Source organism: Ixodes scapularis, unplaced genomic scaffold (genome assembly GCF_016920785.2).
Source record: "Ixodes scapularis isolate PalLabHiFi unplaced genomic scaffold, ASM1692078v2 PGA_scaffold9__187_contigs__length_104089568, whole genome shotgun sequence".
Taxonomy (NCBI): Eukaryota; Metazoa; Arthropoda; class Arachnida; order Ixodida; family Ixodidae; genus Ixodes; species Ixodes scapularis.
In genome coordinates, this window is record NW_024609884.1 from 66056327 (window position 1) to 66070294 (window position 13968).

The following is a 13968-nucleotide window of genomic DNA, read 5'->3' on the forward strand; positions in this document are numbered from 1 at the left end:
GTCATTGTATACTAGAGCTCCGAGGACCGGGCCAGTCGGAACGCAAACTTACGACATCCTACTTCGTCGGAGCCGTCGCGACAGTCCTTGTCACCATCGCACTTCCAGAAGACCGAGATGCAGCGGTCGTCAGTGCCTCCACAGCGGAACTGCCCCTCGGTACAATTGGCAATGCACGTCTTGTTGTCCGGCAGCAAGATGAAGTTGTCCGGACAAGTGCACTGGAAGCTTGCGGCACCGGGCGAAATGAGGCAAAGGTGCGAACATCCGCCATTGGTCTTTCCACATGGATTAGGATCTGCAAATGGAACGGCACCTCACACCCAGTGGCAACAGTGCTCATGATGAAGAAAAAAAATCATTACGTTAATCCTTAATTGCAGAAAAAAAAAAAAGAAAGATAACCAAGCTTGCACAGAAACTCCACTAAAAAACAATCGGCATCAAGTTATTTTCTGAATGTTTAAGTGCTAAATAATAACTGTACGTTACAATCGGGGGCGTGCTACAATTGTGCAAACACGGTACCGTATATGTGGAGTACTAACACTCCTTATCCCCACAGTTTCATACTACCACGACAGCCACATGATATTTGTGTACGGGCGAGTTGCTGCTAGATTGTGCCTAGGGCCAGTGGTGGCAGTTATGGTCCATAAAATGTGACAGAGCTTTAGATATTGCGTTACAAGAATCTGGCGACATTGTCGTGCTCTGCCATGAGTTGCTATAGCAAGCAGAATAAAAGAAAACACTTCCAGCATTTTGCATCAGACAGAATTGCGAAAGCTTATTCTATGTGTTGTATGAAACTAGTTATGGAAGGACATCCATTTGATGATTGTCGTGCAACCTTTCTGGGTAACCTCGCTCGTAGAAATGCTTTTCTAGTATCACTTGTCTTGAAAAAAGTCATCATAAACAGGAAATTCAAAAATGTGAGCCAAAGCAAGCAGAGCAATTTGAAGTTGGCACCAAACCTTTGCGAATTCAATACAGTGACCAACTTTTTTCACTAGCTGCATGTGGTTTTTATCCAAGTGCTAATCCTTGCATAACTCCAAATATATATTAAAAGGTTATTGTTCAGTAGCAACTTTGAGCCACTTTCTATTTAGAAGTCAGCGTTTTCGACTACTGTAGAATACAGCATAGACCACTTACAACGTAACCGCTTATAGTGCAGGACCGGGTATAACGCGGTTTTTTTAAACCACCGGTTCGCCTCCCATAGAACTCCATGTAATTACATACCGCTTAAAACGCAGGCGCGCGACGGGAAATACCGGTTATAGTGCGGTTTCTGGCACAGCCCGCCGACCGCGCCGACGACCGGAGCAGCGAGCACGCTTGCCTGTGCGACACTAGATAACGCGCTGACGGCGCGAGCCGCAAGCGTTGCGCAAGCGGCACTCGCGGGGCAAGGAGGGTGCTCGAAGAAGCGGGAGAAGCGAAGAGAGAGGCTTCAGTTGCCCTAGCGACGGAGGGACGCACGCACGTGTCGTTCACGTGCGTGCGTCCCTCCACTGCGTTGGAAACCAACAACCGCAACGACAGGAGAAGCGTTCGCGCGCGTTGCATGCCCGGCGCGGGCCGGCTGCTTCTATCCGCGAACAAGGCGTCGGTTGTGATCAACGTTGTGATCGTCGTCGTAGACGGCGTTCATCTCATCGTTCCGCGTAAAAGCGCTATCCTTGACTGTGAATTTTCGTCGTGTGTCGCTATGATAACCCGGCACGTATTAGAAGAGAAGATCCACCTACTCGAGCGGCGATGTCGTGGCGGCGCTCTCAAGTCGGCAGAAACGCCCGTGTCGTCGTGTTTGTTTACTTCGACTACAGTGGTGCTTTCTAAGCATTTGTGTCCTCGAACATCGCCCGGATTTCTTATTTGGGGCATTTCATGCGTGTGCTCAAGTGCAAGGTATTACTGGCGCGTACCGTACAAAAGATGCGAATTTTCACGAGTTTTCATCTCCGGAGAAAAGTGATTAGGGTTAGCAATCCTGAACGCTCGCAACGTCCGTCCGCAACCCGCGACGCCGCTAAGAGGCTGCGCCAGGCAAAAGCCGCTCATTTGTTTCAAAATGTGTGACACACTTGAGAGAGAAGTGTACTAGTCTGGTGAAATAAAGACTTTCCTCAAACTAAGCTTTATTTTTTCATCTAACATAGAAATAAATTCTTTTACAAAGGTAAGTTGTCTGATGGCATGTATTTTGGCCTGAAAAATTGATGTTTTGGTTATAGTGCGGTACCGCTTATAGTGCGGATTTTCGCGACTCCCGCGACATACGTTATATGCGGTCTACACTGTACTGCGCATCTGCACCATTCCACACTAAACACCCATTCCCAAATTTATAAGGTCTGAGAAAATATGCACAGTACATTTATATGTAGAATTGATGACCGGACAAGCACCCATCCCCCATCTTTTTTTGATTGTCTCCTAATTTTGGGAGGGTGCTTGCCCGGTATTTTACGGTACTTATTTTCTTCACAGTTCAAATTAACAGTTTAGAGTAGGCTTGCTCAAAACATACTACTACACCACCAATAAGAGCCATTCTCATTCTCTTGTTGGAAGCCCACACGTGGCCACATGCACAATACTTTATGCAAGTTGGCCCAGGTGTAATACAACCAAGGAAGCCATGCAAAATCCAACCACTGATAGATGGCAGGTGAGCTTTGTATTCAAACTAAGATGAAAAGCCAAATAAACAAGGGAGTAATGTTCAACATTATAGAGTGTGAGACAGAGGACAGAGGACAAAAAAAAGGGGGGGTCATGATTGACATGTCTCAATCGAGATGTGTCCTGTGTACCCCTTGTTTCTTTTGCCCTCTGTCTCAGGTTCTATAATGTCAAACTTTATCCAGCTCGCTCGCCTTTATATTAGGAGCGTGCGAATAATGGCTTCAAACGTATAGCGCAGCGTCATCCCTAGCTTCTGCACTGTTTAAAGGAACAGTTGCCATGATTTTTCAGTGCATGGTGAAGGCTGCAAATGACACAGCGCTATTCAATTGGAATTACTATTTGCACAACCCTACTTGTTACTTCGAGGCAATACACCCTTACAGTCCAGCTGGCGCAACGGGTGGTAGACGTGGATGTCATAGGGACGGTGTGAAGTGTTCCTCAGAACTTGGAGCTTCTCTCCTGTGAACTTGTGGGCCCGGTAGACTCCCTTCATGTTCCAGTCAGTCCAGAAGAGCCAGTCGTCAAACACTGACAGTGCAAACACGTGGGGCACACTGCGCCCCTGAAGCACCGTGTGCCGGTTGGAGCCATCCAAATCAGAGAATCTGAAGGAGAATGGCAGGCAGTGACGTTTGGAGCCTAGAAACATCCACATCACATCACAGAAGGCTGTCAAAGCCAATGCACGATGGCATGGCCCTAAAGGGCTAAGGAAGGGGTTCCAAACAATTCTCAGTGGGCAGGGCATTGGTATGTGGAGACTCACTATATCTTCAGGGAGCAACTGAGCTCCGAGTGCAACTCTTCCACCTGATGCTATAAACACAAAGCTGGCGTCAATAAAAGCCCAATGCATATTGTAGCATATGGTCACAATATCTACACCAACGAGCATACAGCTCCCCCGGAAGACTAAAAAGATGAGAATCAAGTCAGCAAAGTTGGCAGAGGAAAAACAATTTTTCAACCGAGAGATTGGATATGCTTCGGGCCAAATGAAATAAAACAATGTGCGCCCTATTTACTCAAATCTCAATAAGCTTTTTATAAATAAAGCCTCCTCATCTACTCTTGGAAAACACATATGAATAGCAATAAAAAAGATAGGCGAGCAAGTTAGTACACAATTGCACAACTTGAAAACCGAGAGCATTCCAAGTAGATGACTATACAGATGACAGCACAAAGCGCTACCTTGAGCTGAAGATTTTAGTGAAAATACCTGAAATCTTTATAAGCCCTCAGAGGTTGCTGATGCAAAAATTCAAAATCTTTATCTATAAGGTGTACTGACAGGGTGCTTACGGAGTTGTGACTTCATGCACTATAGAATTGCATTTTCTTTTTTCCTAAACTCCACAATAATTTTTGTTTTTCTTCGCATCTGGCATGCAAGAGCACCTGTTGAAGTAAATGGCCAAGCTACCAGAGGCATATCTGTCAGTTTGTCCCACATATGCTCTTTCGCAAGTCATTGGGATTTCATAGAAAACTTATATGGCACAATCTATACACTGCCTGGAGTGTTTCTGTTTGCAGTCATCTCCCTCCACTTCTTTTGTTACCAGTCATGTAGCTGTCTGTAGCACCCCCTACTTGCATGACAATTAACCCATGCCAGGGTGCACTCTAGCATCTTAGACAGGTACACAGTTTGTTCAACATGGCTGTCCTTCCTTTATGTCTCTCGGTCTATCTCTACTAGTAATCGGCCGTCATCGAGACAACACTACCAATCTATGCACAGAAGCCAGCAAGTTTGGGTGTTGCGGCACATAGTGAGCTCGAAGAACGTCACCGACGACACGTGCGCATGTTTTTACATGTTCCAAAAGTGCCTTCTGCACGACATAGAAAAAAAAGAAGACTCTGAAAAGCATTACTGACTAGTTAAGCCGGTAGCGCGACAAATTAAAAATGCTTTCAGACTTATTTTGCTCGTTTTTTTGTTTATATGAATTTCGGATGATACGAATATTTTCCGCAATCCCTCAAGATTCTACTGAACATGAGAACCATGCAAAAAGACGAGGGGGAAGTCGAGGAAACTGGCACACCAGGCACTGACTTACAATTGAGTTTGCTCGCACAAAAGTATTCACGCGACATGGCAATCAAAAAACGAGAGAAATTGCGGAGGCGTTCTACATTGCACAGAGCGAGGACTTGCATTGTATGAAAGCGAGATATCATATCTACCTTAAAATATCGACCTAACGCCCTCTCAAAATTTGTAGATAAGCATGTAAAACTGGGGGATAGGCATTTTTTAGGTCAACAATATATAAACATATTCCTTTGTGTATTTCCCAAATGTTACAAAATTGAGGGGTGCGTGCTTATTGTCGAATGGGCGCATCGTTGGTATTTTTGCGGTAATTCAGTGTGAAGTGATTGGGTCTTTACACTGGTGTGATAGCAAGTTTGTTTTCATGGGTCCATGTTATTTTTTTATTGAAGGGAGGTGCTGCTCTAAAACAAAAATAAAAAAGTTAATTTTTTAAATTGTATTTTTGAAAATTAACGGGCCTTTATCATCTTGCCCCAAATTATTTTTGTGAAATGAGTCTTATCCTGAAACATTGACTTTAAAACATAGTAAAATGGGTCTGTGCACGTTTTTTGCTATTATCTCAGAAGGAACTTTTTACACACTTCTCCACTTGCCTTATCCAATCTTCATTTTTTCTTACTCTGGTAGGTGTATGTGCGAGGTATCCAATAGGGGGTATAAGTATGTTAAATGTGGCGTCAGGGTTTCGTTAGATACACCTTATATACTTCCTGCGATAAATAACTCTGAAACTGGAAATGTGTCATAAAAAAAGCCTATAAACTATCCCAAGCTTTCATTTATACCTTAGACCTTTTGGTTTACTGAGACACACTAAATTTCCGATTTCACAATTTCTATTTGTCCTAATCCTTCCCATAACCTTCGCAAAGGAAGCTTTCAATATTAATTAACAAAACTAATTAAGCCACATCAAAACCAAGTACACATTTGTAGTCAGATTTAAAGACATAAGCCAAGTAAATTCATTTTAAATGTATCACAAGTTATATATTAAAAAAAAAGCTCTAGAAGCTATGTTGCACCTTAAACTCTGTCGTAAGTCAGCACCTAGCATGCATGTTTCTTCAACTTGTCCCTCATCTTTTTGCACCGTTTTCATTTATAGTTATGCATCACAAACTCATTCAAGTTTACACCCTCCTACAAAAACCAAGAACATAAAACAAGTTGTACGCAGCTCCTCCTGAGCTGGCCCGGCCGGCTCCGACATAACCTGCTCCAGGCCGTCGGGAGTCGCGACCCCTACGAGTCGCTGGAGTCGCGAACAGAACCCCAAGAATTTGGCCCTCCAGTCTGAACCGCAACAGGACGCCACTCACTCAATGTAGTCCAAATGGGCATCTGCCCAGAAAAGCTTGTCGCTGAAGTAGTCGATCGTCAGAGCATTCGGCCACACCAGCTTGTTCTCGTAGAGGACAATGCGCGTGAAGTTGCTGCCATCCAGACCCATACGGCCAATAAAAGCATGGTGTCCCCAGTCGGTGAAAAAGAGGTACCTAGGGGCAAACAAAAACTCTATTAATCCCATCCAAATTTCCTGCTTTTACAGGCTGATTTTCAGACTATTTTCTTTCACAAAAACAACTGAGGCAAAAAGCTGATGATAATTACAATAATAGTGTGCCGGTTATTTACGCAGGGGATTTTTGCATTGGTAACACATAGTTACTTAAAAATGCACAAGAAACGTTTCTCGCGCATACGCATAAAAATATTGTGGCACAATAGCACTTCTCATTTTCTTACCCTGATGACTTCCTGGCTAACTTGCACGACCATTCCCAAACTTTCCCAGGCTATTGAAAATTCTCCCCCAAAATTAGACTTTTTCCTTTCCCGTAGGAAACCCAACAGCATGACAAAGAGGACCCTAGGTTCACCTTACCCAATGCCAGGGTGGACAGCAATGGCTCTTGGGTCGGATATTCCCTTGGGCAGAACCGTTTTCCTACTGGTCCCATCGAGCTCGGCAACATACATCTGCTTGCTGGTTCGATCGAGCCAGTACATTTTCCTGGAAAGACAAGATGCCATCAGACCATCGGAAACGCGTCGACTGAAGCAAGGCGAATCGTACGACGACTAACCTTCCGATCCAGTCAACTGCCAATCCCTCCAGGCCGTGAACGTCGTGCCGAACCAAAACCTGCTCTCCAGTTCCATTGGTAAATATCCTCTGTATCGTCTTATTTCCAACGTCGGCAAAGTAAATTCGCTGCTCCCTAATATCGAAATCGATGGCTACAACATTTCGCAAGTTCATTTTGACCAAATTGTACTGAGTGCCGTCCAGACTCGTGTTCCTCAAGTAGTATCGGTTGCTGAAAATGAGCCATGGCGTCACATCTGCAACAAAACATGACATTACCATGACAAACTAAAACTGAGCATATTTTATTTACGGTCGCCTTAATCTAATTCAAACTTGGAAGGAGATGCCCAACATTTATGCCAATTTTTGAGAGAGAGATACATAATGCAAGGAAGTAGGGAGAATTCTTTGCATTATATATAAACAAACTGCAGAAATAACATTAGATATAGCTGTCACCTTATTTGCACTCGTCTAGTTAGTCAATATTGGACTCATCTGTCAGATTTACTGTTTTGAGCACAATATAGTGGCTGCACCATGGTAAAATAACATGCTGCATACATCATAGTCATCATAGTAGATGCTGGTAAGCAAACGCCAGCTATACCGCTTCCTCAGCATCACACTTCGTCGCTTCTTTCGCCCGCTCGCTAGTTGCACCTGGTTGGTTTTTCCATTTTCTTCTTGATTCTTTTTTTACTCCATCCATTTTTCAATCAACAAATGAGCAAAGGCTAGGAACCCTAACTAAGGGAACATAGCGGTTTTAGAAACATGCTTTCATATGGAATAAGCGTTCGTGTCGTATGCCAATCGGCGGTGTTCATCTCGAGTATGCAAGCAACAGACTTCGCGATAGTAGAACAGTATTTCAAAAAGGCGGGTGGGCGAATCCCAAAGATTTGCCCATCCACCTTTTTTGCCCAATTACCTCCGTGAAAAGATGGGCGCTTGTTCAGGATATTACGGTAGAGATTTCAGGTTGGAAATAACTAACCCAAGCATTTCAAGTCCATGGCAGACCCATATATTTCATACGTGGAGGAAGTCAACTACTAGTGAAAATTCGTTGGAATGAATAAACAATTTTAAGTAGTATAGATCTCTGAATTGGAATGACGCAAGTTCAAACCTCCGGACGCTAAGCTGGTGCAGCGTTGAATATGGCACCACTGTGACTCGCAACACCAGTAAAAGACTGCACTATTTTAAAACACAATTTCTGCAAGCCAGGAAATGCACATATTTAATAAAACATTTAGCAACAAACTAAATAATAAAAAAAGAGCATTTTTTTTTAGATATGTACAGCATTTTTCTAAACTCAAGCAGTGGTACTGATTCAGTACCACTGCTTGATACTACTGAAGCGTTCTCCACTCGCAAACCAGAGAGGTGCCATGCCTGCAGCTATTCTAATTGAACAAGTTCTATCCAACTAGAGTTTTTCGAGACTCCCACAGTTCAGTCTACCTATCAATAATCCCCATAGTGAGAGGTTGTATTGAGAAGCGGAGTACCTCCCACCACTCATCAAAACCCTGGAGCTGAATGCAGTCTTCTAAACAATGCTGCTGGAGCCCATCAATAGAACCATTCAAAAGTACTACTAGAGGCTGCCGAAGAGGGCGGAACCTACCGTCTTTCCTCTTGCACGTGTGACCATCCAACTCTCGGTCGTAGTAGGTTTGGCTGCACTTGCAGAAGTAGGAGCCTGGCGTGTTGATGCAGTACTGACTGCACACCGAGGGCTTCACTCGACACTCGTTCCTGTCGGCACAAGCCTTTCCGTCCTTGAGTAGCTCGTAGCCTTCGTTGCACTCACAATAGAAGCTCGTCAGGGTGTTGACACATTTGTGCTCACACTGGTTCATCTCCACTTTGGCACACTCGTCGACGTTACAGTGTGTCGGCTCGTCCGACCCGTCACTGCAGTCCTGCTGCTTGTTGCAAACCCGTTCATATGGAATGCACTGCCCATTCTTGCAGGCAAATTGGGCACCCGAGCACGTTGTCTCCTCCTTCTTGCAATCTTTCTCGAGCTCGTCACTGCCGTCACCGCAGTCGTCCTCCCCATCGCAGTGATAAGACTTCCGGATGCACTTGGCGTTTCGGCACGTGAACTCTTCCGAGCTACAGTTGCGGAAAGCTGGGAAAAAAGAAAGATGGGAGAACATTTGCCTACTGTTAAGCGGAGACACCCCCTGGGAGGGTCAACTTTTGAACCCTTGGCTTAAAATTAATGAAATTTACAGGGTAGGCTAGTGGTCATGCTAGAAGGTGCATAACAAAATTTCAGGTCTTTCGGTTAAGTGGGAAGGAAATTAGGGCAGCTTCTATCAGCAACACCCCTACATCTTTTAGTTAATCTATCGTCGGAAAACTATCACAATATTTAAGATTTTTATTCGCTAGATATGTAGCAGAATGCCTAGGAGGTGTGCCTATGGTAAGTTTTTTTTGTAAAAAGTCATTGATTTCTATCAATTTTCTCTTCTGCAAAATTGGTCAACTTTTTGGTCTTTTATGTCTCCGACAAAATGTCAACATTTTTTATAAAAGACATCGGTAAAGTGACAAACGAATTCCATAGGCGCATTCCTTATTAAATTTCAGTCAGGAAAAGTGAAGAACAAGTCTTCCCTGTATTGCCATTATAAACGATAGATTGAATAAAATGGAATTTATACCAGAAAGTGGAACGGAGAAAAATGTGTTCAAAGTGCTCCAAACCCTACCTTTTCTTTAGCTTCGGTGGACAAAAAATAATTTATAAAAAATTAACTATGCAGTGTAAACTAGTGAAAATTTCTGGGAATACTCTCTGGATGTAGATGGATGTAAATATGTAATTTTTCAAAATCAACGTTTTTTGCAGAATTTTTCTTTCTCTGGGTAGTGTCCCCCCTTAAAGCTATTTCAACAAACCCTCGACTTGCCACAGTCTAACCAAAACCTTGACTGGGAAGAATGCAACTATCCCAATTTTGACTACACGTAATACCATACATAAAAGTTTAACTCAATGCGAATTCAACATGAACACAGTTTCAATGAAAAATGCAAACAGAATTAAATATGACATATTTCAACCAAATGTTGATTACCTATACGACAAAATGTAAATAAATAATGCTTTTTTTATAGAACTATATTTCTGCAAGAATGCCAACCTCAGGCAAAGTAATGAACAAAAATAGCTTGCAACCGCCGAAGCCACAAAAAAAATTAGCTATAAAGTCGGTACGATGTCGCGCGACATAGGCGCACTGCAAACACAACGAACGCACATTCTGAAGTGCTCTTCCTTGACTCCTTGTTAAGATACTTTTATCAATCGATGTCCCTTTTTTACCTCGTTCCTTGTCGGCCTCGTAGCACAGGTTGTCATCACTTTCTCGGAGCACAGGTGCAATCACGCCTGCTTTAAGTGTACGCCAGTTCCTTTTCTCGATTCGGCAAATTTTAGGTTTCCCACCCGAGAACTAAGACCCGATACACAACATGGTTCCCATAGAATCACAGGAACTTGCTTAACGAGCTTTTGCTCAGCCGTTTCATGTATGCTCATCACTCGGATATAATCGCGGTCGAGTTAAGTGTGCTTTGAATGCACATTGAAAGCAGGATCGAGTATATTTCTCTAACCTAGTGCTCAGATCAGGACCAAGCGACCCATTCTTTTGACCGCAAGTGTGGTAGCTGAAGGAGGTTTCATCAAACATAGTATGAACTTCAAAGGGTAGACAATGCTTTGGTGTTTTTCACCGCAAAGATATTCAGCCAAAAAATTAGGTGCGATATTACAGCAAGTATTTTATGCAAGGTCAGGAAAAAGAGATACTGTCAAGCCTATTGAAAACAGGCCCCCCAGAAACAAAAAAAAACCCCTGATATACGGTCAGTGATTTGGACATTTCACCACCGTTTCATGCAGTTTTAGGGAATTTCAAGTTTTCAATAATTTGAAGCTGTATAATTGACATACATTTTATACATAAAAAAAAAATCAAAACTTGTTTCCTGGCAGCTTTCATTGACTAACTTGCTTACTGCACTGCGCATTGCCGAAGCCCAATCTGAGGCACGCACGACCTTGAGTACTCGTGATGCGCTACGTGCAGATCTTTCTAAAAAGAATGGAAGATGCTGTGGCATGCGTTCATTCTTTTCCCTAACAGATTATGACGAGAAGCCACAATTGCACAGATGCACACCAGGTGGCCACGATGCTTTTTCCTCTCTTTACTCATCTCCATTTCATGGGTTATGCAGACTCTGCACTCCACGGCTTGAATTCCCTCGCATTGCATTAATGCTGGTACTATCCCGTGGCTGTTTCCGCATGCTCAGGAAACCGCTTGTAACAATGAACTTGCATGAATCAAAAGTATCCTAAGTGCACTTTCAGGCAAACTGAGAGATTGCAATCAATATCATGCTTTCCAGGGAGTTTTGCAAACTATAATTAGAAAAAGTAAAATCTTTGGCCTTATTCACATTTGAACCAAATTGAATACCCACTTGCATGACCCTAAAGGTAGCTTGCATAAGTGTCAGCTCCACAAAAAGTCCCCAAGCGAAACAGCACAGAGAAATTGCATCCAAGGCAAAATTTGTTAGCCGAAAATTCACTTTCACATGGTATTAGAATTTTTTGATCTTAGCGAAAACCTCCATGTCGTAAAATTTAATATTTAAATGATACAAACAAGAGATTACATTGTGGTACACTGCAGTCCCGACGCTGCTACTAGCATGAGGCACCGACCTAATAAACATATTCATGCAGTAATACTAATTTTACCCGATCAAGTTAGTTGTACACGGGCGGTTATATACTGTACTCTCCAATTGCCCTTCTAAGAAACAGTGGCTCTCAAGATGCACTGCGCCCACTTACTGCAATTCCTTGGCTCGTCTGAGCCGTCTCCACAGTCGTTGTCGTGATCGCAAACCCAGTCCTTGTTGATGCAGCGCTGGTTGTTGCACTGGTACTGCTTCTCAACATCGCAAGGCTCCGGGGCAGGGCAGTTGTGCACCGTGGAGTTCTCATCGGCGCCATCCACGCAATCTGGATCACCATCGCAAACCCAGCGCTTGGGAATGCATGTGGCTCGACCCCACTGCTTGTTCTGAGTGCACTTGAACTCCCGCTCAGGATCACATTCACGGGTGTCTGCAAAACAAATGGGGCACAGTCGCAATCAATCCTCCGGTGAATGCAAGTCTCCAAGCAACCACAAGTTGTTAATGACACACCGTCTGAGCTACGATGTAGCAGCGGTCATGCATAAGCAGCATTACAGCTGCTATAGCAAACCTAGTGGTTTCTCCTCTAAGCTCGAAGTTAATTGCTCCATGCTACTTAACCCTTCGAGTGCCAGGTCTTTCCTACACCGGGACGAATCCCATGATGGGTATTTTTCCATATCCAGAGCGTAAATTTTGGTCCCAGTAACACAAAGTCACGCATAAGAAAGTATATTGTCACGTTCCTGAAGTGACGGTGAAAGCGAGAGACGAAGAAGTGGGCAAGCTCGAGCAAAAGGGAAAGTATAAGCTCGAGCAAAAGGGAAAGGAGAAGCTCGCGCAGGACATTCGACGACTGAGCCTGAAGGGCGGCAACTGACACGCGAACGCTCCCGGCAGACCAGGCTTCGCTCCTGGTGAACCCTGGCTCCGCTCCAGGTCTTCTCGCCGCCATCGAGCCGGAGCGACGTCGTGCCTGCTGCTTGCACCAGAAGCCCGGAGCATTGGACTTCGAGCTCGAAGGCGGACGCGAAGGGGTGTCCTCGCAACACTCCTGTCAACCCAGGCCGCGTACCTCGTCGGTCAAGCGACACCATCGAACCGGTGCTGGAAGGCCTAGAGCTCCTAGCAAGCTTGGATCCACACCCGTAACATCGAGGAACAAGGCCGCGTTCCGTTCCAAGCAAGATCGACGCTCGAGACTGTGAGTGTTCTCAGCACACGACCGAGACTGTCTGACTGTAGCTATTTAACCACTCTATTTTTTTTTTCCTTTAGCTTCTGCTTATAATTTTGTTTTCTGTTCTGCTTTCTTTTGTGCTTGTGAGTAAATGAATTTTTGTTCGTCTACTTATGTGTCGCTTCGTCTTTCGACATGCCCTCTTCCCCGCGGAGGAACATGACATATATTTATAAAAGATACACCGATCAATGTACACATAGTACTTTCTTTTCTTATACTCTTTAAGACGTGCCACTAGCAAAGTGGCACCTCGATCTCGCTACCTGAGGTCACTCCTTTGGAGCGGCGTTACTCGGCATTGTTTTTATTCGGAACCAACTCCCTCGTTTTCACGGGCATTGGATCTTGAGTTCATTAACAATTTCTGGATCTTTGTGCCCATCATAAAACGCAAGATTAATTTTGTCTTGCCATTTTGGAGCAACAAAGAAAAAAAAACTGAAACAGAAGTCACCTTCACAAACATTTTCACATGCGATCAACAGGTGACAGCACAAGACAAATGATTGTTGTTTTCATTGAATGCTCACGATATGCAAAAAGAAAATGTAAGCCCGGTTGCTTAGGGAACACAGCAAAACTGAACCAAGCAAAGAGGGACATGGCAGGGGGTGTGCACAGGAGCACGCCCGAGCATATACTTGGATGCGTCGCACAAAGGGTTTGCTTGCCGTCGTCACGCTCCATGCTACAAGCACATTGGCTATTACAGGAACCAAAGGGATGTCTTCACGGTGCTGTTAAAAGGAACTACAATATGTGCACCACTCATCTTCGATTTGTTCTGCAGAATGCCTTGAGAAAAGGGACCCGCAGCAAGCAGACTGGCTTACCACACTGGTGACGCACGTCTTCGTCCGAGTTGTCCAGGCAGTCGTTGTCACCGTCGCAGATGTAAATCCTCGGCACACAGTTCCCATTGTCGCACGTGAAAAGGTCCCCGAAGCAGGTGCGCTTTTCACTTTTGCAATAGTCCTCGGGTTCATCTGCTCCGTCCCCACAGTCGTCGTCTCCGTCGCAGTGCCAAGTTGCTGGAATGCACCGGTGGTTGGGGCACCTGAAATTCCACACCCCAATTGAAACTGAATAAAC

The 13968-nt window shown here is 44.3% G+C and overlaps 1 protein-coding gene across 1 annotated transcript in view; it reads right to left on the minus strand.

The window, feature by feature from the left end:
- The window catches only part of LOC8029713 (low-density lipoprotein receptor-related protein 2), a 239990-nt gene that overhangs the window by 19121 nt on the left and 206901 nt on the right, over window positions 1–13968 (minus strand). Inside the window, exons 51-58 of the mRNA XM_042287297.1 lie at window positions 13710–13933; window positions 11785–12060; window positions 8521–9030; window positions 6874–7132; window positions 6672–6800; window positions 6106–6282; window positions 3088–3314; window positions 53–298 (exon numbers count right to left, since the gene is read on the minus strand). Coding sequence (XP_042143231.1) covers window positions 53–298; window positions 3088–3314; window positions 6106–6282; window positions 6672–6800; window positions 6874–7132; window positions 8521–9030; window positions 11785–12060; window positions 13710–13933 — 2048 coding nt within the window. The remainder of the gene's footprint in view (window positions 1–52; window positions 299–3087; window positions 3315–6105; window positions 6283–6671; window positions 6801–6873; window positions 7133–8520; window positions 9031–11784; window positions 12061–13709; window positions 13934–13968) is intronic.